This window comes from Lissotriton vulgaris, chromosome 1_1 (genome assembly GCF_964263255.1).
Source record: "Lissotriton vulgaris chromosome 1_1, aLisVul1.2, whole genome shotgun sequence".
Lineage (NCBI taxonomy): Eukaryota > Metazoa > Chordata > Amphibia > Caudata > Salamandridae > Lissotriton > Lissotriton vulgaris.
This window is the reverse complement of record NC_141685.1, coordinates 1,774,677,350-1,774,703,269: the sequence shown is the minus strand read 5'-3', so window position 1 is coordinate 1,774,703,269 and position 25,920 is coordinate 1,774,677,350. Positions and strand designations below refer to the sequence as shown.

At 44.0% G+C, this 25,920-nt stretch overlaps 1 protein-coding gene across 5 annotated transcripts in view; it reads right to left on the bottom strand.

Moving 5' to 3' along the window:
• Window positions 1-25,920, bottom strand: part of SCAF11 (SR-related CTD associated factor 11) — an 867,779-nt gene that overhangs the window by 149,401 nt on the left and 692,458 nt on the right. For all 5 annotated transcript variants that reach the window (XR_015295546.1, XM_086919086.1, XM_086919088.1 and 2 more), the window contains exon 12: window positions 23,086-23,163. Coding sequence is in view for 4 of the 5 variants with exons in the window: in XM_086919086.1 (XP_086775212.1) it covers window positions 23,086-23,163 (78 nt within the window). In the remaining variant the exon portion in view is untranslated. The remainder of the gene's footprint in view (window positions 1-23,085; window positions 23,164-25,920) is intronic.

Sequence of the window (25,920 nt, the reverse complement as noted above, 5' to 3'; positions counted from 1 at the left end):
CCCCGCACTTCACCCACAGGCTGTTGGAAAAAGATCTCCGATAAAGAGCCCCTCTTTGAGGTGAGCCCGTAGGGCATTGCACCGCCTGCCCTACGAGGAGCAACCGCCAATGATGAAGCATGACACTCGCAAGAGTGTGTGAGGCCATTAATTCCAACAAATTGGATACCCAGGGTAGCCCTCCACAGAGCACTACCCCTTTCTTCTTCTTCCCTTATTGACCGTACCCTTCCTCTTCTTCCTCAGGAACAGCCGAGTCCGTTTTTGTTAGTCATCGTTTTTGTGGATCCCAATACGTTTTCTCACTTGGAATGCCCAACAAACGTCAAACCTTGCGTAAAATAATGCATTTTCGTCACCTTTCTACGAGGTAAGGTTCTGGGGAGCCACACCCTTCTTCTGCCCAGCACTCCAGACTGAAAATAAAAGAAAAACAGTACCCCACACGTGTGGATGGTCTGATTACCAAACAGAACCGTGGACATTTGAAGACCAAATTACTTCTTTTGGTCACTGTTTTCATCTGTTCCTATTGTGGATCCCAGAACATTCCTCAACAGAGATGTGAGGTAAATGAGGGATTTTAGCTAAAGTTTGAGTTCTACCAGGTATGAAATCATTGAAGGATCTACGAATGTCACACTACTCTGGCATCCTAGGGTTAGCTAGTTTTCAGAAATGTCAAGGTTTGGTACATTTTGCAGGGTGGCAGAAAAGCCCAGGTCAACATATCCCTAGTACTCAATGCCAATATGGACAAATTTGCAATGCAAACTTATTGATGTCTCCATACTGAGTTCAAGGGCATGTGATAGATCGAGCCACACAAGAGGGCTACCGTTTTTATTCGTAGAAGGATAAGAACAAAGAATAATAGAATCTGCTACCATCCATTGAAGTTTTCTCCTTTTTTTCTGCTTGTTCAAATAACCACTATTACTCCTAAACTCACAAATGCACAGGCTTCCTTCATAACTATTTTTCATTCATTAGATTTTATAATATGAATTGATTGCCGCATGGTTAGAGCACAATGGATTAACAATATAAGCTGCAGCTAAGTTGCTTGGCTCTGGATATCACGATTTTGAGCAACCAACAAACACTATATAGCCATGTGACCACAAGAGTTTTAATGACCCAACAGTATATCACTTTTGTAAATCAGCCATTGAGGCAAAAAACTACAAATGAAAATGTCACCCATTTTTATTTCTTGCTACTTATGTTCTTCATTTATTATTTCAACAATTAGTTTATTTAGGAAAACATGAGCAATCCATGCCAACTTTTCGGGTTCACGTTTAGGGTAAATGTTTTATTAGCTTTCTCTTTCTTTGCAATGCAACAAGGACTTTATCTCTCAATTGTGCATTCAAAGCACATCGCATATACAAAAATCTAGTCTCTGGTTTTGCATTGCTTACTATACTGTATTGGTCGCCTTGGAGCATCATTATGACAGAACATCTCTAGGAAATGTGTTTATAGCGAACAATCTTATAATTTTTCCAGACAGTTGAAGATCAGGAGAGAGGACCCTAGACACTGAAGGGGGGACAAAGGAGACAGGGCTCCTGTAGAAAAAATCGATTATTCTTCCATGCTACAGTTGACTTTTCATACATCCTAATCTTGAATTAGACTGCTTCTCTTCATTTTCTTCCAAGGTAATACACTTTTTCAGAAGATGTATACAATATATAGAATAAAATACGCTTTTTCAGAAGATGTATATAATATATAGAATAAAAACTACAATCCGAATTACCATTGCTCCCAACCAAGTAATCATACCTTGCTGTCTGCAACACTATCTTGCACTTGCAAATGTGACATCACTTCTAATGCCCTTTTCACAACACATTTGTCCACTATCTCTATTCTCCAGTCATGGGCATAACCACTTCTCAGAGAAGAGAACATAGATAGGTTTTATTACTTGATTACTTATCTTTTAGGCAGGCAACTTGCCCCGCTGTTGGAGACCACCTCAAATTAAGCGATGTGTCCAATATCACATTAAGCTAACCCTGAGCTTGAACCAGGTTGCCCAGTTCCAAAGTCGGCAGCTATGCCTATTAGGCAACATCTCCTTTAAATCTTTTTCTTCAAATCTGAAGAACAAGTTTATTCCAGTAACAAAAACCTAATGTGCTGCAACTTTTCTTACAAAAAGAATAGTTAATACTAAGAAAGGTTTCACAATCCAAATAATTATTTGTTGAACCAGTACAATCAAAAACAATACAAATCACCAAAGAAAACATTTCTAAAAATACCCAATCACAGTTGGTATACCAAAAAATGAAACCCCAGACAATTATTCATCTTCAAAAAGCGTTATAAAACGTACACTTGATTCCTGGGGTAAGGAGCGTGTAATATCAAGGAAGATTCAAAAGTCAGTTGAAGCTTCTGGTGCTCATTGCTGTGAGGTTAAAATCCCACCAAGAAAGATTAGCGCTGAACTCTGTACTCAGCACTCATAACGATCTTTCTCTGGGGCCGCATCAGATTCCACTGTAGGGAAGCGTCGGTGGAAACCCCTTAATTGCTCGCTCCAGACTATCTTAAATAGAGATTTGTTTCAGGATACGTTAAATAGACTACAGACGCACCAGCATTGTTTAAAAGGGGGTGTCCAGCCCAGGACAGAAAGAAGAGACACCCCAATTCCACAGGAAAAATTTTCCCGTTTCCCACTGGTTGATTAGTTTCGCTTGGGATACTATGTCTCAGCCATCTTGGAACTACCATGCTGTTTCCCTTCGGACTTCCCTTATGAGAGAAGTGCACACTCTTTAACACTGGGAACATGATTACATATGGAGGTTGCTTTGCGCTATATATTGTTGTGTAGACTACGATTCTGCTTCCTTCTCCTGTGCTTTGCCTAGTGAAACCAGCTATTCGCCATCCTCCCCTCTTACCCGGTCTTCAAGGGAATCTCTATAGCTGTGTGTCTCCCTAAGCAGACTTGATTTGGCTTCATAGGTGGTGCACTTGTGCCATTTTGCCTGTGTCTGCACCGCTGCCCTCTAAAACTGAAGGATCTCTCTTGTAGGCTTCTGCAGCAAATTCCAACCTGCATTCAGCAGCAGTGAAATCGGACATGGCTCCCAATGTATTTTGCACACTGCAACAGTCCGCCTTGTGTGGCAAGTGGGGATTGTTTCAGCCACAAGCTTGTTACAGAGCTCCCTGGCAGACTTCTGAGGGGCGATCTTAGCCGGACGGCTGTATCAGCTTGTTTTGGTGGTCGTGAGATGATCCTTATGACCAGCCTAGCAACTCGCATACTATCCGGTGGATTGCCAAATTATGAAGTTGATGTACTCCGCAGCCATGGCTAGGAGACTAGTGGACTATCAATTATGTATAGTACAGCCAAGTGTAATGTGGTGGTATGTAAAGGATATAAAGACGATCCCCTGACGGATGAGTGAGAAGAGTTGTGGGATCTACTAGACAGATTGTGTGCGAGACGAAGGACCCTCTGGTATTTGCTTATACGACTGGGGGTGTAGAATCAATATAATTTAGCTATTAAAAATGCCTCTCTGCCAGAACTACCTGTACCTCAGGTAAAGGCTCTATAAAATATGTTGTTCGTTTCTTCTTCAGTGAGCGGACGTTTCAGTTCAACTTCCGGACTTCTATGAGCGGATGACTTTCCAGGGGGATCCTTGCTACGGAATTTGTATATGTTGTACAGTATGCGTTTATTTTGTTTTGTAATCCACCATTTTTCAATGGGTGTGGGCAATTGGCTAGCATGAAACATAATGGAGGAGTGAGTTACCCAGTGCCTAATATGTAAATAATGTATGTGCTCTTTTTCAGGGATACCATAGTAATCCAGGGTCTGGGATGAACTACATAATATAGTGACCGTGCAAAAACAGTATGTTTAGCTGTGGAATAGCTGAATGGCTTCAGTGCAGGAAAGGCCTACATTTGAAGAAGAAAAAAAGCTGGTAAAATAAAGTGACCGTTCGAGAGGTAGATTGAGAAACTCCCCCCTTCTGTCCAGAACCCAGCTGGAAATAGAAAACACGGTTAAAGTGACAATCTAAATTGTGTACCGATTACATTTAACATCCAAGCTTGATGGCTAAAGTGCTAAGATGAAATCTTTGGCAAATTCTGCTCTACCACCTCTTCCCCCGAAAAATGCCCCCCATATCTTTTTATGACTTATATTATTCATGCAAGCACTGTACCAATATTCCCTTGTGTAAGCTTTCCTCATCTTGCTTAACCACCTGTAAATGTGGGCTTCTCAGGAGACTTCCAATGCTAGTAATAATGGAACACACCACTAAGGTTGAGATATAGATACATTGAGCTCATTGCTTTCTGAACTGTGAGGGGTTGGTGAGGCACAACAAAATAGTGCTGAGAAAGGGTTTGACCTTCCGTCCCACCTTTATTGAAATAAAGTGGAAGATCTGAGACCAAAACTCCAGACGGCCCAACATGACATGAACATATGTCTTCAATCTCCCACGTCCTCGCACCCAGGCCAAGTTCTAGCAGAAGTGTGATACATTTTATTGAGCCTCTCCGGAGGATAATAATGCATCCAGGCATAAGAACATCATCTCATGAAAATGTACCCCCCTCAACAGCAAGAAGCCAAACTCAAAATACTACATGTCTCCATCGATCTCCCTCTCTGTCTCCTCAATTTTGCCCAAAAGTGATGGTAGCAGTAGAGCTGACCGGCCAAAGTTCCTTGTACCAGAAACTCAGAGTCATTCACCTTTTCCGGCCGAAAAAGTTTCCCAACCAGCCCAGGAGAACAGTGAAACCTGGCTAGCGACAAACTACTCAGAAACAAGACTATTTGTCTATAAGAAAACTGTAGGGACACTTCATAGGCAGAATCATGGGAGCAAATCTCTGCTATTGATTTCATTCTGCTCCGATTTAAAAAGTCTCTGATCTTAAACAAGCGGATCTTTTCCCACTTCTTAATAACCATGGGCAAAAGGGAGGGGGAGAGATGGGATCAGCATACCATGAGAGTTTCTGCATGAATCCTAGGTATTTTAAATTTACAATAAAATTGTCGCTTAGCAACGCTAATAACAAGCAGACTCTTACCTCACTTTCTATGGTATTTTGGGTTCATGAATGGGTCTAGGCAAACTGACAATACTACAGTGGTCAAGCATATAAACGATTAATAAATTGAGACCACTTAGTAGAGACGTGCCACAACTACTGCAATTAAAGCATAGTAAGTCCTAGGGCAAAGGAGTGCCAGGCTGCCCTCTGACTCAGGTAGGCGGACATTTTTTAGACTAACTCTAGGGGATTTGTTACCTCAAATGAAAGATGAAAATCTACTGTCCAACAAAAAAAGCCAGCTTCCAACTTGCAAAGGACATTCATTAAAGGAAATCATAAGATAGGTAAAATTAACATCTTTAATAATGATATCTGGCAGATCATGGAGCTAGGGAAAGATTTCCAAAAAGTGAAAAGAGAATGGACTTTAGAAAGTAGTGGGGCAAATGTAAACAGTAACTATCAAAGACCAATTCGGAAAAGATTATCCCCCAGTATTTTTCAGGATGATAACAATAATTCAGCTTAACATCTGATGGGAACACCTCAATGGAGGTATTAAACAATAGGGATTCAGTCTAAGATTCATTGATTTTATAAGCACCCAACTTCGTGTAGCACCTTGTAGAGCTGTCTCGATATTCGCCATTTACGGGAGTAAATATAAAGCGCCTCATCCACATATAATTTTATTTTCGCTGCACCTAGAAAAGGTGGAAGAATACCGGCATGCAGGCAAATGTATTAGGGCAGTGGTTCGATGAATAAGACGAATGTGTAGGGGATAAGGGGCAACCCTTGTGAGTCACTGTTCAGGTATAAATGATTGAATTGTGTATTATAATTTGAGCCAAAGTGTTCTCATACAGTCTGGCTATCGATCCTGTGAGCTGAGACAGAAAATCAAACTGCTCCAAAATGTGTTTCTTTGCTATTTGGGCCTTTTCACCTTCCCAGACCAAGCCCTACAGTAGTTTATCAAGTTAATCAATCATGCCGGGGGTGGGGAAGGAGATTAAAGGGTTTGATTTGCATCCTGTACAATATTCTGGGCAATAGCAACATTTTAATCAAACTAATTTGATCCAACCAGGACAACATTTTGCCAGTCAGTGTAATACTGAGAGGCTGTGTAGTCTGACAAATGTTTACGCTCAACTGCTGCAAGTGATGTTTGAACCAGACGAATGGAAAAAGACTCTGAAAGAAGTCTCCGGCTTCCTGAGAAGTACAGATATTTAAAACCTCGGTGTTTACTTTAAATTCGATACCCAACCAAATGCGTCTAGCTCATTCAGTAGTACTGCAATAGAGCTCGTGGGTGAGTGTCACCAGGTCATCAGTGGCTTAAAGCATTAATTTATGTATGTAGCTTCCAATTTACATTCTTGTAATTACAGGGGGTTGGATCACATTTTCGGCTAGGTCCTCTGTGTATAGAACAAAAGAAAGGAGGGGAGGAAAAACAGTTGGCAACCCTGCCTAATGGCCTATTTCACGTCAAGGGTGGGGAGTTCGGGTGGTAGTAATCCGTTGACACTCACTTTTGCAGTGGGGTGGGTGTAAGTGCAGAATGATCTAAAATTTGGGGTTAGGGCCTAGTTTACTCACAACACCCTATAAGAAGAGCTGATGAACATGATCAAAGGCTTTCTTGGGAATGACTGAAATCAAGAAGGATGGTTTCTTAGAACGGTCAGCCTTATCAAGGATGTGGAGTATTCCGCTGGTGTTGTCACTAATCCCACTCTCGGAGATGAAGCTAGTTTTATCTGGGTACACTAGCCCTTGCTTGAAAGGCCCCAGCTATCAAGCCAAAATGTTGTTAGATACTTTGGTGTCTATGTTGAGAAGGGATATTGGCCTATGTGAAGCACACACGTCAGGTCTGTGCCTACTGTAGAGATCATAGTGACAACTGCCTCTCTCATGGTATCAGCGAGGGAAGTCAGAGGCAAAAGTGTTATATAGGTGTGTTAGAATTGATGCCAGTAGAGGATAAAAGGTCTAATAGGAAAGGGAAGTGTAGCCGCCTGGTCCAGGCCTATATAGCTTTATACTTTAGTTATTCCAGAGATGATCTCTTCCATTGTAATGTCCTTTTTAGGTCTCGCTGGTGTCGCAGCGCGAAGCGCTGTCGCCAGCGAGACTTATTGTCAGCGTCTTTCCTCTCAAGTGGTACAGACCGGGGCACGCGCAGCGATTGGGGTCTGTGGACGCGCACGTACAACCATGCGCCTGTCCCCGTTCCGAACTGGCAAGCCAGCATGCAGTTTCACTTTCCATCTCCCCACGTCGGCTCCACGGAGACAGCTTTTTGTACATTAAGCTTCGTATCTCACCCTGCGTCACTCGCAGTGCAGTGCCTCCTCCAGCTCGTGAGTCTTGCTTTTGTTTTAATTATTAATAGTGCCCTGGCAACCCTAAAGTCTTTTAAATGTTTGGGATTTGCAGTACAATTGCATTGAGATTGCAATTTCTGAATGGGCCATGTTGCGCGCTGCCTTCTCTTTGTAGGAGGCACGTTTTCTTCTGGAACATAAAACCGATACCACTTGTTATGGTATTTGCGGACTTTTTCTTTTTAGAAGAAAGGTGTGTTTGCCGGACTTTCACCCTTCAAGTATAAATTATTGTCTGTGGGGATGCTCTGCCCCAGTAAAATTAAAATGCTGCAAGTGCACGCCAGCTGAATGCACATACTCCAAATCTCCTGCGTGAATATTGTGCGCTGTACACATGTTCATCAATCTTCTTTCGCAAGGGCAGCGCGGGCTCAAGAGTTGAGAGCACAAAGCCTGACACATAGCAGTATCCGGTCCTGACTGAAAATAACAGAAAAGAAGAGGCAATACAGAAATCACTACACAACGACGGCGCTCATGTTGCCAAGCATTCTGGGATTCCGGTCTCACATTTTAAGGGCCCGAGACCATTACTTACCGCCCCCCCTCTGAAACACGCGTCTCAAAAACAGCGCTTCGTTCCCCGCAGACATGGGCAGCTGGAAGCTGCGGCCTGGTGCCACACACACACACACACACACACCTATCGGCTCCCCTCGGTGACCCCGGACCACGATCAGCTTCCCCTAGTTTATTGCTGTCCCTGTATCTGGTCTTGCTTTCTGTTTCTCTTTATATCTATAACCTTCTCCTCTCACACTTCCCTGTTGTCGCTTCTCTCTGCCATTTTCTCTCCTTTTTCGCCTGCCCTCTGTTCTATCTCTTCCCTTCCCTCTGTTTTTATTCCGTCTAAAACACCCCTCTCTTCTCTCGCTTCTTTCTATTTGGCCGATATGCTTTGCATCCACAGCTGTAATTGCACTATACACAGGGCCACTGGAATACGCATCGGGGAGGGCCAAATTATGCAACAGCCTTGAGTAAACTATGCAAGAAGAAAAGAGAAGTGTTTGCACTGCGCAGCACCATGCATGATAGCTTTTTGTTGTAGTAACTTTTGGTCCGTTTGAGTTAGAAACCAATAGTGTGTTAGCATCAGCAAACTAAGAAGAAAATGATGGATTGCATGGCATATCTATGATTATGTGGAAATCCTCAAATTTCTAGTGGCCCTCGCTTACCCCCTGACAAGACCTATTAACTTTGCCAATAGAGTTTACTACATGCCCTTTAAATAACAAGCATTGGCATAGACAATAGGTCTAGTTTCATTAGCATGGCCTCCTTTCACTTTCTTTGTTTTTACACAACGCCAAGCTCTTAGGGCACCCTCAAAACCAGGCGCGTAATATAGGCTCATGCAGGGTGCGTAATTTAACCCTGAGGCTTCTGGTACGCACATTGGCATGTTAACAGAAAGCACAACAGCGCCACTCATGCAGGGGGCTTAATTTAAGCATGTGTCCCACGCTCCCAGAAATCCATAGGTAGAGGAGCTTTGACACCAGCCACAGACCCCTTTCATCCCAGACAGGTGCCTGGGAAACCACCGAGCTGTAGTAATTGCTTGTTTAGATGGAAGAAATCCCAAAAGCTCAAAACGCCTCTGCTACTACCCTGCCGGTAGCCTGTCTTTTCAAGGAGCACCCTCCCTTCACAAATCAACACACATTCCTGACTGGACATGCGCTCTCTGTTAAATATTTATGTTTCCACTATTTGAGATGCAGCACACTATTGTTCCAATAGTTGCTGCTAAATATGTTTACAAAGATACCTACAGCGAGGCTTCTGGAGTAAGCAACCTGCGCAAGATCACACATGCTAGCCAGCAACAGAGACTGCTGCTTACAAATGTCATAAGACGGTCTCAGTGAGAATGCAGACAACGTAAAAGGCCCCTCCATATAGTCCCTATTCCTAATGGGAGCATCCCATATAACTCAAAATACATACCAATTAGCACCCGTCTATAAGGATTAACACAACAAACACATGAAATAAACACGGCAGAATGCATGAACACATAACAAATTAACCCTTATACGGGACTCTATAACTAGTATTGGGCTCCCATTGTGTGGCTCTCTCCTCCCATAGCCTGACCACTCTGGCTCTGCGCGCTCTCCTCCTCCTTAATCTTATCTTGTAACATTTGCATTTCATTCAAAGACTGAAAACACGTCGGACTCCCGAGGGCTTCTATTTCCTTTTCTTCCTTCTCTGACTCTAGAGTGGGAGAACCCCCCCTCCCACGCTGTTTGTCCTATGTTCGACTTCTACGAATACCACACGCCCATCTGGTTTATTTAGCTCTATTGCGATTGGGAGGAGTCCAGCAGGATTCCGGTGCAAGCTATTAGACCAGCACTTATAAAATTCAGAAAATATTCATAAAACAAAAGGTGAGCTGTGGAAAGAGGGTATTGTAGTGGATGCTGCTGCCTTACTTGGACATGGACAGGTTGAATATTTGAATATTGGTTGGGTGTGAAGTGGCACAGGACAAATTCAAACCCGCCCTGCCCCCTCCCCCCATTCCCCCAGCCTAAATAAACCAGCCCAGGAGGGTTTGGGCCCACTGAGTCACACACTTCTCATCGGGTCTGGGGCGTGTGCTTCCTGCTGGCACTTGGAGAGTTGGCAACTACAGGTGGTGACGCCAACAACCCATGCCGGTAGCTCGGATAGTACAGTTCACCTCAAACATGGTTGTGCACATTTCTCTATTTATTTTAGTTTTTAGGTAGCACCACCATTGACATGCAGGCTTATAATGTGCATGCTAGACTTTCAGTTGCCTGTTAAACGATGCCGTGCATAATTGATTAAAATAGAGGTTTTACAGTATATTTTGCACAAAAAAAATACTCATTAAGTGCCCGAGATCACTTTCGCCAGCGATCACTTTTGCAGCGCCCCTTTGATGTTCTCGTTCAAAGAACATCAAACATTAAAGAACATGTTGTTGTGTTAATGCTTTGCTGCGCCCGTTTGACTTACAATGTGCTTTATCTTTCCACAAACTCGATGTTTGTGTTCTTTTATTTTGACATGCTTTTAGTATTACTGTCACACACACAAACCCACACGACACACACAGCCACACACGCACAACCACACACACAAACCCACACATAACCACAACCCCACGCACACAACCACACCACACACACAACCACAAATACAACCACACACACAACCACAACCACAATAACAACCACCCCCACAACCACACACACCCACAACCACACACACACAACTACAACCACACACACAACCACAACACACAACCACACAACACACACAACACACACAACCACAACACACACAACCACACACACACACAACCACACACACACACAACCACACACACACACACAACCACACACACACAACCACACACACAGCCACACACACAGCCACACCGTCAGTGCACACTTTCAAAAGGCACAGACACTATCAGTCGTCAGTGCACGCTTCCACCAGGCACACACCACCAGACGTCAGTGCATGCTTTTACTAGGCACACACACACCACCAGCCGTCAGTGCACGCTTTCACCAGGCACACACACACCACCAGCCGTCAGTGCACGCTTTCACCAGGCACACACACACCACCAGCCGTCAGTGCACGCTTTCACCAGGCACACACACCACCAGCCGTCCGTGCATGCTTTTACCAGGCACACACACCACCAGCCGTCAGTGCATGCTTCCAACAAGCACACACACTACCAGCCGGTAGTGCACATTTCCACCAGGCACACACACCACCAGCCATCCGTGCACAATTACTACAGGCACACACACACACCACCAGCCATCAGTGCATACATCAATCGTTAACGCATCCACAATTAACTATTGTAGCAATCGCAGTATGGCGCACTTTACTTTTAAACATATTCATCTAAAGCGCAGCATGCCACTATTGCTACCAAAATAAATACACTTTCTTTTTTTGGCCTACAATTTATAGACTTTTGTTGCAACTGGTGTTGCAATATTTACCAATGCCAATAGCTCAAACATAATTAATGCGAGACCTATTGCATTGCAAATGCTTGTCTAATATGGTGACCTGTGGGGTCCTAGGAGCAGGGGTCCGGGCAGATGCTAAGTACGAGTCTATATTAGCTGCTGATAAGAAATCAGTGGAGTATAAGTTGCCATAAAAGTGGTGAAAGGTTTGTGTAAACTCCTGATTCTTTAACACCCTTTTTCCCTCGATACTGGCTACTTGCTCTATATTCCCTTTGTGCATTTTATCTCTAAGCTTCCATCCTGACATTTTTCCCACTTTGTTCCCCCTTTATAGTAGTAGTGTCTTAGGTGCAATGGTACATATTCTGCTTTATCGGTTTCAAAGACTACGTTGTTTTCTAGCAAGTGCCATCAAATTCTATGAGACTGTGATTGCGTAGGACTATCTGAGTTCTCTCTCTGTTCTGAGACCAATACTCCAATAAGTCCCAACATGACATGAACATATGTCTCCAATCTCTCACATCCTCGCACCCAGGCCAAGTTCTAGCAGAAGTGTGATACATTTGATTGAACCTCTTTGGAGTATAAAAATTGCATCCAGGCATAAGAACAAAGAACATCATCCTATGAAAATTTGCCCCCCTCAAGAGCAAGAAGCCAAACTCAAAATACTTAGTCTACATGTCTCCATCGATCTCCCTCTCTGTCGGTTTCCTCAATTTTGCCCAAAAAATGATGGTAGCAGTAGAGCTGACCGGCCGAAGTTCCGTGTACCAGAAACTCAGTCAGTCATTCACCTTTTCTGGACGAAAACATTTCTAGTCCCTTTCCTCAGTGTTAAGTTTTGCAGCTAGGAAAATCACTTTGCCACGTACTACTGCCTAAAAGTGCTTCAGTGAACTGAGGCGCAAGTCACTGTGCCCCCATTATCTTGTAGGAAGTTTGAAAACCCTATCATATAGTGGAAAGGGCCAGCTAGCTTTTAATAAGATTTGCATTTAATCTCTATGTATGATTTGGGGTGGACTGGCGTAATGTGATTGTGACTGGCCAATGATCTGAAAGGGCAGAACCATCACAATGTATGCTTGCTGTGTTTTCGCAAATGAAGTTATCATGATTGGCATAAGTCTGATAGAGGCGAGTAGAAAGTAATCTCTGCATGATTGGTTCAGAACGTGCCATATGTCTACGTGGCCTGGGACCCTCCGCTTCTCCAAGCTTCCCTTGGACAAGGATCTCGTCTCACCTTACCTTTGTGCTGATCTGTCTAGACTAGAGTCAAAGGCTACATTCAGGTCTCCTACCACTAGAACGCCTGGGTCCTAGGTGGCCATTATCTGTGAGAAGGAATTTCACTACGCTTTTGTAGCAAGGGGTATAAACAGAGCCATTTGTGACAGTGTGCTGACGATATGAACGTCAGCAGCCCTACATGCCAAGAACAGATGCATATTGGGAAGTAGCATATTCCGTTCGAGGCATGTGGGCTGCTGAATTCATATCTGTGCATAGAATGTATAGCAGTCTCTCCCCTAGCGGTGGTTGCCCGTGCCAGCTGCAGCAGTCTAAAAAAGAGTTTTGAGAACAGCCTGTCCTACAGCTGCTTGGAGTGTACATCTACGCAGTAGTGTTTGGTAAATGTATGTATGGTAGACCAGTCGTCAACACTATTTGTGGTACAGGCTCTTGGAACAGTCGTCCCTTGCAAAGGTTTTGTGGATTCCATCAATGCAGAGAGTTGTATGCACGACTGGTCACCAACACTAGGTCGTTCAATTGTCCTTGAGCCTGGTTCCAATGACGTGCTAGGCACTCCTGCAGCGGATGCATGTGTAGTCTTGCGTGAGGGACTTTGAAAATGCATGAGGCCATCATGCCTATCAGTTGCATAAACACTCGGGCTGGGAGCGAGTGTTGGGGCCTGAACCTTTGGATTAGCGTCTGAATGCTGTTTATTCTGGCAGAATTTGGCTGTGCTTTTGCTGCCAGTGTGTCTATTGTCGCTCCCAGGTACTGTTGTACGTGGGCAGGCTGAAGATGGGACTTTTGGTAGTTCAGCGAGAAACCTAAACTGTGCAGGAGGTGAATAGTGCGTGACATGTGGCTGGCACATTGCTGAGCTGACTGTGCTTGTATTAGCCAGTCGTCCAGATATGGATAGTCATGAATATGCTGTCTTCTCAGATGTGCAGCTACGGTCGCTAGGCACTTGGTGAACACCCTCGGGGCTGTTGTCACCCCGAAAGGAAGTACAAAAGGGGGTGGTGATGGACGGAGCATCTGAATCAATCAAACACTTACACCCAGTCAAAAGATCTGGGTTTAATCCATCACCGTTCTTTAGCCCACTCTGCCACCCCAGTTCAGACATGGCTATATGCAAATCAGTCTGACCCTGTGCCTCATGGGAACAGTCCAGCCCGAACTGCCAAGCCATGTCTTCCCTGGACCGGAAACAAGCTTCCCAGGACCTGGCATTCCAGCAGTCTTCAGCCCGGCTTGCTAGAATCCAGTGGCAAAGTGAGCAAGGGACTCCAAAAGGAAGGACTTTGAATTGGTAGTGCTGATTTTGTATTGTAAACCTGAGGTATTTCCTGTGTGCCGGGTGTATCGGTATATGGAAATATGCGTCTTTGAGGTCTAGTGTTGCGAAGAAGTCTCCTTGACGCAACAGTGGTAATACCTGCTGTAGAGTGAGCATGTGGAAATGCTCTGATAAGATGTATTGGTTTAGGGGCCTGAGGTCCAAAATTGGTCTGAGAGACCCGTCCTTCTTGGGGATTAGGAAGTACAGTGAGTACACCCCTGTACCCTGGTGTTCTAAGGGTACTAGTTCTATGGCCCCTTTTTGTAGCATGCTGATGACTTCTTGCTGCAATAAGTGTAGGTGTTCTGCGGACATAGGATGGTGTCTTGGAGGTATGTTGGGTGGTGTGGAGGTTAATTCTAGACAATAGCCATGCTGGATAATTTGCCACACCCACTTGTCTGTAGTTATGTTTTCCCAGACTGGCAGGAACTGCTGTAATCTTCCCCCGACCGGTGTTACATGGTCTGGGGGTAGTGACAAGAAGTCACTGTTTGGTATTGGTAGAGGATCTGGTGGTGTTATTCCCTCGTCATCTACTCTTGTTATTGCCACGGTATCCACCTCTACTGTTTTTGTTGTAGGTGTTTTGAGTGTTCCCTTTGTTGTATGAGGTTTGCTGTGTTGAGCCTCCTTTTGCAGCTCCTCTGTTGCCGGAGCGACGAAAGGAGCCGCCTCTGTATTGTTGTGACTGCAAGGCTCCCATAGACTTGGCTGTCTCGGTATCCTTCTTCATTTTGTCTAATATTGTGTCCACATCAGGACCAAATAAATAATCAGGGTTTACAGGTTGATTGAGTAAAGTGCTTTGAACCTTATTCTTAAACCCAGAGATGCGGAGCCACGCATGTCTTCTGAGCATGACACTGGTATTGATAGCCCTGGCTGCTGTGTCTGCCGCATCTAGCGCACATTTGATGGAGGCGTTAGATATTAGCTTTCCCTCTTGTATTAGGAACACTGCCTGTTATAAAGGTCAGGTAGATGCTGGAGAATGTGCTCTAGTGTGTCATAGTGTGCCCTGTCATACCTGGCTAACAGGGCTTGTGTGTTTGAAATTCTCCATATGTTAGCTGCTTGAGCAGCTACCCTTTTGCCTGAAGCCTCCAGATTCTTAGACTCCTTGTCTGGAGGTGGAGCCTCGCCAGTAGTCTGAGAATTAGCACGTTTACGTGCATTGGATACTACCAAAGAGTCTAAAGGCAGCTGTCCCTTAATGTATGTAGGGTCCACTGGTGCTGGCCTATATTTCCTCTCTATTCTGGGGTTAATGACCCGTGCCCTGGTTGTTTCCTTAAAGATGTCACCTGCGTGTTTAAGCACCCCTTTTAACATTGGCAATGTTTTGACTGATCTTTCAGGAGTGTTGACAGTGTCAAAGAGGAAGTCTTCCTCAATGGGGTCTGCATGCATCTCCACGTGGTGATTGTATGTTGCTCTTTCTATTAGTGCATTGAAAGCAGCTGTGTCCTCTGTAGACGAAGTCTTAACAGGGTATGCAGTATTGTCTGGAATGGGCTGAGAGTCTCCAGGATCCACAGGGTCAGACCATGGTTGATTCTGGTTGTCCTGGTCATTGTCCACCGGATAATTTTACTGTTCATTATCCTTATAGTCCACATCCTCATCTGTGCGTGTGGGAGAATATGTGTAAGTCTCTTGCACAGGTAGTCTGATCGGCTCAAAGAGAATTGGAGATGTATAAGTGTCTCTTTTCTTTTTGAGTGGTATCTTATAGGTCTCAGCGTAAGTGTCTGGTCTGAGTTTCCTCTTATATAGGGTAACTCTGCCAGTATCGGGGTCAACATACAGTTTTGACTGTTCATCTGTTGAGGGCTCTTGCTCTTCAGGTGCTTTAGCTCCTTTCCCTGTTATCGCCTTTTTTGTCTGTGTCGGTTCGATTACGGTTGTTGGTTCGACCGCTCTTGGCTTCACGTGTGTTGGAAGTCCGAATTTTATCGGTCCGAGGGACTTCTGTGTTTCAACAGTCTTTGTAGTCTGAATGAACTTCTTCGGAGCCTTAATTGTTATCGATCCGACTGTTCTTGTCTGTTCGATAACCACTTTTTGGCCTTGTGTCGTCTTCGGGGCTTGCTGCTTCTGAGCGATGTTTTGCTGCCTCGGCTCGACGGACCCCTTCAGTTCGATCCATGCCTTCGGCTCGAGTGTTTTTGTGTGCACCGGCCTTGGTTTGTCGACTTTCTGTTTCGGTTCGACAACCGTCTTCTGTTCGAGTCCCTTGTTTGTGTTGCTTGGTGTCGACATCGATCTTGTCGGTTCCATAGCCTTTAGCTTAAGCGTGGACATGGGTGTACTGGCTCTAGGCTCGACAACCCTTATATGCGACCCAGCCGGGTCGACGACCATTTTCTTTTTGGTCGGCTCCGATGGATCCACACCTCTCGGTCAGTTTCGGTTTTGGTTCCATCACTTTCGGTTTTGATTTTACCAAGCTATGGTAATGTTGCTCCGATGGCTCTTGTCTTCTATTCTTAGCCGGGCTGAATTGCGAGGCTATAGAATTGATGTCATGATCTTGGCTAAGGCCTTCCGGCGATGCCTCGACCTGAGCCTCTGGAAGCGTATCAGTAAATGTACTGGGCTCCGTACTCACGGTTGGCCCAGTGTCGTCGCAGGAGTCGTCCTCGACGGCTCAGATGCCTGGATCGTCGTCCCCTACCTCGACGAGGTCTTCTCCTTCGTCGACGTAGTAGTTGGAGTCATGCTCTGACCTCTGCTCCGACTGCTGATCTGAGTCTTCAGCTTCGACGACCTCTTCGTCGTCTTCAAAGATATTTTCCGGGTCAGGCGCTGGCTTCTGCATCGTCTGCCTCGCTGCTCGTCGAATCCGAAGTGTCTTCTTTGATCGAAATTGTGCACAAGCTAAGCAGTCGGCTTCATTGTGTTCTGGAGATAAACACTTGTTACACACAGGATGTTTATCTATGTGTGGATATTTCGAGTTACAGTTGGGGCATCTTTGAATGGACTTTGTTCCATTGACAATCGGTCCCTTGGTGTCGAAAAGGCCACGCAGCCTGATTCGATGTCCTGAGTAGAAAACAACAGGAATAAAGTTGTTGGCACCGATCGAATAACAATACCGACGACCCCGAAGGCCTTTTGGCCTTTAAGAAAGTTTTAGATCGATTCCGAACTCAGAGTTAAGAAACTACATCCGAACCCAATGGCGGAAAAAAAGAATCTGAGGATGGAGAGGATGCTCATGCGCACTGTAGTCCAGGGGAGGAGCCACCTATCTCGTGATACTTCGAAGACTCTTCCAGGACAACAATGTGCAATCATCCGGACCCAACACTAGGCGACGATCTATGCACAGATAGGAATTCAGCAGCCCACATGCCTCGAACCTCTGTTGTCCCTATGACTGTGTAGTGCTGTGGTCTAGTAAAAAGGCTATCTGTATGCTGTGAACCCCCAACGTGCCCAAGTCTGCTCTAATTTTGCAGCTGCAGTGTCTCCGGCAGGGCTAGTAAATTCCTGTTGTGCTTAAGGTAACATATAATCTGTTTTACAAGGAGGGCCATGTATTTATAAAATTCACAGCATTAAAAAGAAAGAAAAGTGTCCCTCTTTGCTAATTTCTCAACTATGGTTAGGGGGGCAGCAACTGCTGTGCGCATAGTGGGTGTGTCACGTACTCCATGGGGTCCTGTGTTATTCCTAATCACTGAGATAAAGGGTGTCCCTCTATGCCGGTTTAACTTTGGTTGGAGGAGCAGCAAATACTATATGAATAAGTGGAGTGTCAAATCCCCATGCTGTCTAGCGTGTCAAAACATTTGTAATATTTTCTATAGAGAAAAACATAAATAGCATGCTGTCAGCTAGAAGGGCATACTTAAAGTATACAATATGGAGCGCAAGGGCTGAATTCGGTCACAGTGTGCAAGAGACAGTCTCTACAGGCTTGTATTGTCACTTGAAGGCCCCCGGCGTACCTACCTAACTTGTTCTCATCCGAGCTGACGGGAGGATGAGTCGTCGTGAAGGAGCAGTTTTTAAACTCTGAGTGATTGCTTTGAAGTAACCTGAGATATGGGAGGATAGTTTATGAAAAATGTCCCAAAAGTTCCCTCAAGGATGTAATGACGCTAATGAAGAAATCATTCCATGAGTGGTAATGGACATAGGAGTTACCAATATGGTACAATTTTTGGGGGTGGTAACAAATGCAGAAAAATGTATAGGCCTACGGTTAAAAAGATAAAAATAGAACTGTGTACATCTTTGAAAGACATATTTACCCCTTACGTCAGTTCTGGATGTGCTTGTGTGAACTGTTGCTTTTCTTATATTTTCGGACTAGTTGTGACCCCTCTGTGGTCACAGACGTCTTGGGATACATGTAGATGTCTACTATAAGACATTCTGTACGTTTTAATGAGGTACAGCCAGTGTAGGTTTGGGCGAACGTTTGGCTTGATATACCTAGCGATCAAGTTAGCCTTCACAGTACTGTCCTTTCTAGATTGAATATCATGGAAAAGTGTTCCTGCTAATGGTTTACAGTGTGTACTCATGTTCTAATATGGGAGCATCATCGCTTTGTGGTTCTTGTAATGTAATGTCATTTTGGTACTTATAGAGCGCGACTATCACTCCGTTAGGAGTATCCTGGCGCTATCCAAGCTGGGAGTGAGAATAACCAACCGAGTCCTAAATGAAGGAACGGCATAATTCATCTGAGGCAATAAAGATCCACGTCTTCAGGGCCTTCCTGAATTGGGATTCTGTGTTGAATAGCCTTAGCTGTGAGGGAAGTGCGTTCCACACTTTGGACCCAAGAACTGCCACAGTTTTTCCTCCTTTTCGTTTCAATCTAAAAGTGGAGGGTTTGAGCAAATTGGCAGTGGATGATCTGAGGGACCTCATTGTAGTGTAAGGAGTAAAAAGTCCTATCAGATACTTGGGTCCTAAACTCAACCTGGCTCTATAGGTAATCAAGAGTATCTTAAAGAGAACTCTCTTGTGGACCGGGAGCCAATGCAGACTTTTCAATGCGGACGATCTTCGTGGGAATTTAAGCACCACTCGTGCCGCAGCATGTTGTACCACATCTTGAAAATCGATTTATTTGCTCCTGCAAGCAATCTATTGCAATAATCTAAACGCACGAGAATCAGGGCAACTACCACAGATTTCCTCGCTGCTAGCGGAAGAAAGTGAAACATTTTTTTGTGATCTAATAATGCTAAAGCATGTCCCGGCTACTGCTGTCGCATGAGGGATATAGGAGAGTCCTGCATCAAATTGTACTCCCAAATTCTTTGCCACCTTGACCACATCTGGCGGAGGGGGTGATACTCTCCGGCCACCACTTCTCAGGAATAAACAGAACATCCTTCCCCACAGGGAGGATTTCGGTCTTATCTGAGTTGCATTTAAGGTGGTTGTTCCTAATCCATTTACAGACCACCGCTAGGCAGCTTTTGAAGTTAGCTTCTACCTCTGAAGTAGTATCATCTAAGGAAAGGATCATTTGGGTATCATCTGCGTATGATGTGACTTCTATACCAAATGATCTAATAAAAGAGATAAGCGGGGTCATATAAATATTAAACAGCAATGGGCTCAAGGAGGAGCCCTGAGGGACCCCTATAGAGATATTCCGTTCCGCTGAGAGGAACGTCCCCAGCGTAACCACTTGTCTGCGGTTAGTTAGAAATGATTTAATCTAATCTAGCACCTTGCCTGAGATGCCGCAGCGTTCGAGACGATTCAAAAGAATGTTATGCGAGATCGTATCGAACGCCGCCAAGTCTAGAAGGATCAGAACTGCTTTCTTCCCTTTATTGGCAATCATTTTTAGAGTATCGGTTACCTCTAAGAGGGCAGATTCTGTAGAATGCTTTGCGCGGAATCCTGATTGCTGCGGGTGCAGAATGTTATGACCTTCAATGAAATTTGTCAGTTCCTTCTGAACAAATTTCTCTGTTACTTTACCTAAAAAGGGGAGCAGAGAAATAGGCCGGAGATTTGACAGTACCGCGTGGTCAATACTTGGTTTCTTTTTCAACGGTTTGACCATTGCAAGCTTCCACTCGTCAGGCACCACTCCAGTTTTTAAAGACAAATTAACTATGGAATTTACAATGGGATTAACCGTGTCTAAAAATGTCAATCACCGTTGGGGGACACGCATCCAACCGTGAACCAGATTTACATCTTCTAATAACCTCCTGTGTCTGCTCCAACAAAATAGGTGAAAAAGTCTGAAGAGAGCCGACCGTATCCCCTGCAACTTGGTAGGTGATAGAATCCTGGTCAATGACATAAGTGGCTGAAAATTCTCCTTTGATTTTTTGAATTTTTTCCTCAAAAAAAAAAGCTGAAATATCATCACATCATTTTTGCGAGGCAGGAAATTCTTTGAGCTGCCCTTTAGGGTTCGTGAAGGACTTCACAATTAACCGCAATTCTCTCTTTTTTGTCCTTGAAGTCATAGGCTCAATGAAAGCGGACCTATCTTTCTGACTGAATTAATTGGAATCATGACACGCAAGCCAAAACTGACTAGTCCACAAACTAAACATAAAGGGATCTGTTGATCTCGGAATTTGGTCCTGACCAAGGACTAGACCCTCATGCGCAGAAGAGGCAGAAACATGTTGACCGTTCACATGTGATGCTAAGGACATTTAACATGTTTGAACATCACAACTTCGCCTTTCAATCTTAGCCCTATATATTTCACCCATATTAAATGTACATTTTTAGATCTAGGACGAAATGCATGCACCACCACTCGGATCCCACCAGTACTTTCCCTTGGAAGGAGGCTATACTCACCTAGGGAAGCAAGTACCTAGGTGTGAAACCCAATGATGACGCCGCCCAACAAGAAAACAGTGGTGATTACTTACGCCACCAGTGGCAAAGATTGTTTGAGGGTTTTGGGTCAACAATAGAAATACCCAGACCCCTGAAAAACAGCAGAGTTCACTCTCCTTGGATTACAGATGTTACAATTGTGGCAGCCGAGTGAACCCTTCATACACCCCCATTGATTTTTTGTAATATATCTGGTGGCCTATCTCTAGGGCCTGGGTAGCAACCAAGCTGGTTTGCCCTATCCAGCTGGATGGCATATTCAGAAAGTCCTGGACTTCATTGGCTGAACAGCCATTTACTGCATCTCACAAGGTTTCCTCTTATTCAGCGTTGAGTGGGGCTTCTCATATCAATATTTGACCATCTTCCTGATTTCAACACCCTCAAAATGGCATTTGGAGATCAAAGTTTCATTCTTCGAGTTCGAGCATTTCCCTAGGGAAGGAGCACAGCTCTTCTCTAGTGTCACCAACATCTCCAAGAGTAGAGACCCTCTGCCCCATCTACCCCATATCATCCAGCATCTCTTTTAAATCCTTGGGAAAAATTCTTGAAGGGCTATACTGTTGTTCTTAAGTTTGACAAACAAATCTTCAATGAAGGAGTGAATAAGGAGAGCCTCCAGAGCAACCTGTAGTTGTCTCTGTGGGGAGGCATCCCATCTATTATCTCCATCTTGGCCACAAGCTCAGTGAGCATTTCTTTCAGGTTATTCTCTTTTTTTAACCTTTATGTGAAGCCATGTTAATGGCGGAGGACCGAAAGTGTTCGTCGTCAGGATAGTGCCTTTGAGAGAAGCTGTCTGTTGGGCCAGTGCTTCCCTACAGTCCAAGCAATATAGTTCCAGGGAGCAGTCCGCCACTGGTATCCTGGCTGTCTCCAAATGACTAATGGCCAGGCCTGGGAGGTTGGGAAGTCACAAGCCCCAGTCCCTGGCAGACGTGTTCACTGGGAGGGCCAGAGCGTTCACAGATCTGACCTCAGCAAGAATACTCAAGGGCGATTGCTTCCTTCCACCCCACCACCAACTTTCCAGCACCTTACTTGAGCACACTGCGACCCTCGGTGATCACCAGTAGAGAAAGTCTGAGGAGGTGTTTCTTGCAGCAGTATCAATTTCCAAGATGAAGGGGGTTGTGCCAGTATAGGCGTAACAGCCTATGGTTGCTCTACCTTTTATGCATTTATTCAGGGTTTACCATTTTATGGATTCTGCCGAGACTCTTAGATAAGTGGGTGATCAATATTAGTTATATTAATACGGGGGCAGTACCATTTGCCTTTTTAGAATTGCTTGTTCCTTGGATATTGATAATTCAACTTATTAGCCTCTTAAAATTCCTCCTGGTACAGGCAGTCACCATTTTGTCTTTGTCTCCACCGCTCTCCATTCATTACAGAACAGTGTAGCAGGCGGGTGATGTAAATGGGCCCTCATGCTCCAGAAAGTCACTGCAGCAAGGACAACTGGATTCTCTGTCAGATGGTGGTTAAGGGATGGCAAAACTGCAAAGCCAGGCACGGAGCTAGAAAAGGCAGTTCTCACTCCATTGCCATCTTGGACACACTAGTTTAACTTTTGCTTATCACTTGCTCTTACATTAAGGGAAAAAAATGTGTGAACTGGGAGTTGTCTAGCAGAGTATAACAATGTCATACTCTTCAAGGTAAAGCACTTACAATGATTCAACCAGTCAATGAGTTCAGATGCACGATCTTAAATCAGAAAATTCAAATTTGTTTACCTCCCCACCAGCAAGCCTGTAAACCAAGAGAGGGTGCAGTTTGAGTTTCCTGAGTTTAATAAGTTACAATTCACACAAAAGTACAGGTTTGGCAGTGACTGTATTCATCATCTGGTGCACATATAATTTCATGAGAAAGGGAAGTACCTTTCTTTGTGACCATCGTATATTGCCCTTGAAATGTGAATACCCTGAAAGCACCAGAAGTTTTAAACATTTTTCCCACAGCGATCCATTGATCACAAACCTCACAATAGCTTTACTGCTTCTATTAAATGTGATTCCTTGTAAATTAGCACATCTGTATAGTATGAGGGGAACGGTAAAATTATTTCTCTTTTGGGGTGTAATTGTTCTGATATCATTAAACTACACAGTTGTGGATGGTATACACATGGTACAACATTTTTTGCACTTACCATCTCTTATCCAAGATTTCCCTTCACTAGCCCTTGGTTCCTTCACATCAGTATCTTTGGCTACAGATTTCCCCTGATCTAGAGATTGGAACAACAGTTGAAAGGAATTACATTTATAAATAGGCATAACAACTGAACTGGCAAAATCATGACATAACCAATTTGGGAAAACTGCCCATCTGTTACTCCACAGAACATATAAAAAAATGTACTTTTTTGTAACTGAGTCATTCAACACATTTTTGAGCTCATATTCATTCCACTTGATAATGCTGAATAATATCAAGAGTGCAGTTTACATGTTCCCCTGCTATTCGACTAAATTGCTTTTAAACAATCAGATGTGTATTCTTATTATTCTATTGTTTGCATTAGATGCATTAACTTACACTTTGTCTGTAAGGGACTTAAATATTGTTTAGTTACAAAAAATAACATGTTACCTACTTATTGCTAACACCAGTTTCTAAGGATTTACATTATGCTATCAACTGCCTCTTTAGAGATTGTCAAAAGTATAAAAGGGCTGTAGAACAGGCAATATTTTTGTAGATGCACTAATATGTGAAGGTACTAAAGGACAAAGACCAACGGCACTGGCTTGGCCTCAAGTGCAGGTATTGACAACACAGGGTTACAGATGGTAGAGGACATAGGTGAACGTTGCGTACCATTCAGGGAAGAGCAGAGTGGGGTCTCAGGATGCTCGTTTCCGGTCCAGGGAAGACCTAGCTTGGCAGTTCGGGCTGGACTGTTCCCATGAGGAACAGGGTCAAAACTGATTTGCATGTGGCCATGTCTGAACTGGGGAGGCAAAGTGAGCTAAAGAACGATGATAGATTCAACCCAGACCTGTGACTGGGGGTGAGTGTCTGAAAAGCTTCAGCGCTCCGCCCATCATCTCCTTGTGATTGCTTTGTTCGCACTAAGTTGGCAGGGCATGCCCAGACATATGTTCCTTGCTCACTTTGCCTCTGGATTCACGCTAGCCTGCCTGATGAGGGGTGTTACCCTTAAACCTGTTCCAGGAACAGGGTAATGATTGATTTCTATATGGCTGGGTCCGTACTGCAATGGCAAAGTGAGCTAAAGAACAATGATGGATTCAACCCAGATCTGAGATTGAGGGCGAGTGTCTGAAAAGTTGCAGCGCTCTGTCCATTATCTACTTGTGTTTGCTTTGTTCCAAGAAGGGAGGCAACTTAACAGGGTACTACAGGCAACAGATAGTATAGATACTAGTGTAATCAACAGCAATCACAAATATGGATACATCTTTGAATGCTTCTTGACCTATCACCAGACTAAGCTCCTGCATCTAGTACAGAAGGCATATCTAATTATTTGCCAACAAGATACAAATATCGAACGTTGATATAGGTCTTTCACACCTAATGGAGCATCCAGGGGTTTGGTTAGACATCCTAAAGTCCTACTCGGTAAGTAATATCTCGCTCAAACTCAAATACTATTTTAAAAAAAACAAGCAAGGGGTTGAGTGAATCTCTAGAAAACATTTCCTCCAAAAAAACCATCTCTTGCTATATCTTGAAATACAGAGGCAGTATCTTATGAAGTTTGACCACCAGTCAAGAACAGAAATACTAGGAGTCCAACCTACATTTTGAATGCTCCTAATCAGAGTATGCTTTTTGGATCCGGAAAAGGCCAATAAAAGAAAAACTTCCAGTCATAACAGCCACATTTAAACACTTCGAAAACACTGCATTTTATAGAGAAAATTATAAAATAAGAATTACTGATGTTCCTGTGCCAGCCTAACATAATAAAAATATTCTGAATTTGAGTCCGGACTGTCCTATCTGGACCAAGGACGCAGATTTCAACTGTCTGGGCATCACCTGGCCCTGGGAATTCATTTTTGCCTCCAGCGCAATACAGTGGAGCAATTACTTTGGATCTTACAGACGTGTTCTGTTGAGGATTAGCTTTTCTTTAAAAAAGATCTTTGGCTTCGGGCACCCTTTAGCCCCTTTGCGTCCAGAACAATACACTGGAGCACTCACTTCGGAACCCTATCTACTTACTGTAATCAAGGTTTCACCAAGAGACTTTTTAAGCCCTGATGAAGTTCTCAGAGAAGAACGAAACGTGTTGGTTGAGCTTGGGTTGACATTTTATCTGAGAATATTTATTCAAAATAAAGACTTTTGATACTACAAGATCCCAAATATACTCCAAGCTGGGAATGGCTTTCACAGCCTTCCTTTGTTATCTAAACTCATAAGGGGAGCATATGAAGTTACTGGCAACTATCGAACATGACAACCCTTGATTCTTCAGGGATCGTGGAAACAGTACAGTACTTTTCGTTCAGTAACTCGTGCTCACTCGGTCTCAGAGATACACAGAATAAACGATGGGGAAGTTTTCAATAAGTATTTATTGAACCAGCGTCATTATAATGTAAAATACACGTGCTGCGACAACCATTAGACAGAAACAGATATATATGATTGCAAGCACTGACAGAGTAAATAAAAGGTAGAATTCTACCATGGTGCGAAATCAGTGAATATATGCAGGCATATAGATACATAGCAATAATCAAGCGTACTCCTACGATGCAAATCCTATCTAAGTGTACCTAGCATGTATGTGGGTGTAAAGCCAAGAATCCCCCTAGGAAAGAGCCAACATTACCTGATGGGAAACAAAGGACCCCGTCTTGGTCTCGAGTTGGACACCCTGCAAGGGATGTCAGACTACTGCATGCTGGAGTATATGCGTGCAGGGACATCAGCGTCTCGCGTCGGCATGGAAACTTCGTCAAGCCAACACAACTTCTCTACGTGGATATGGAATCTGCTAATG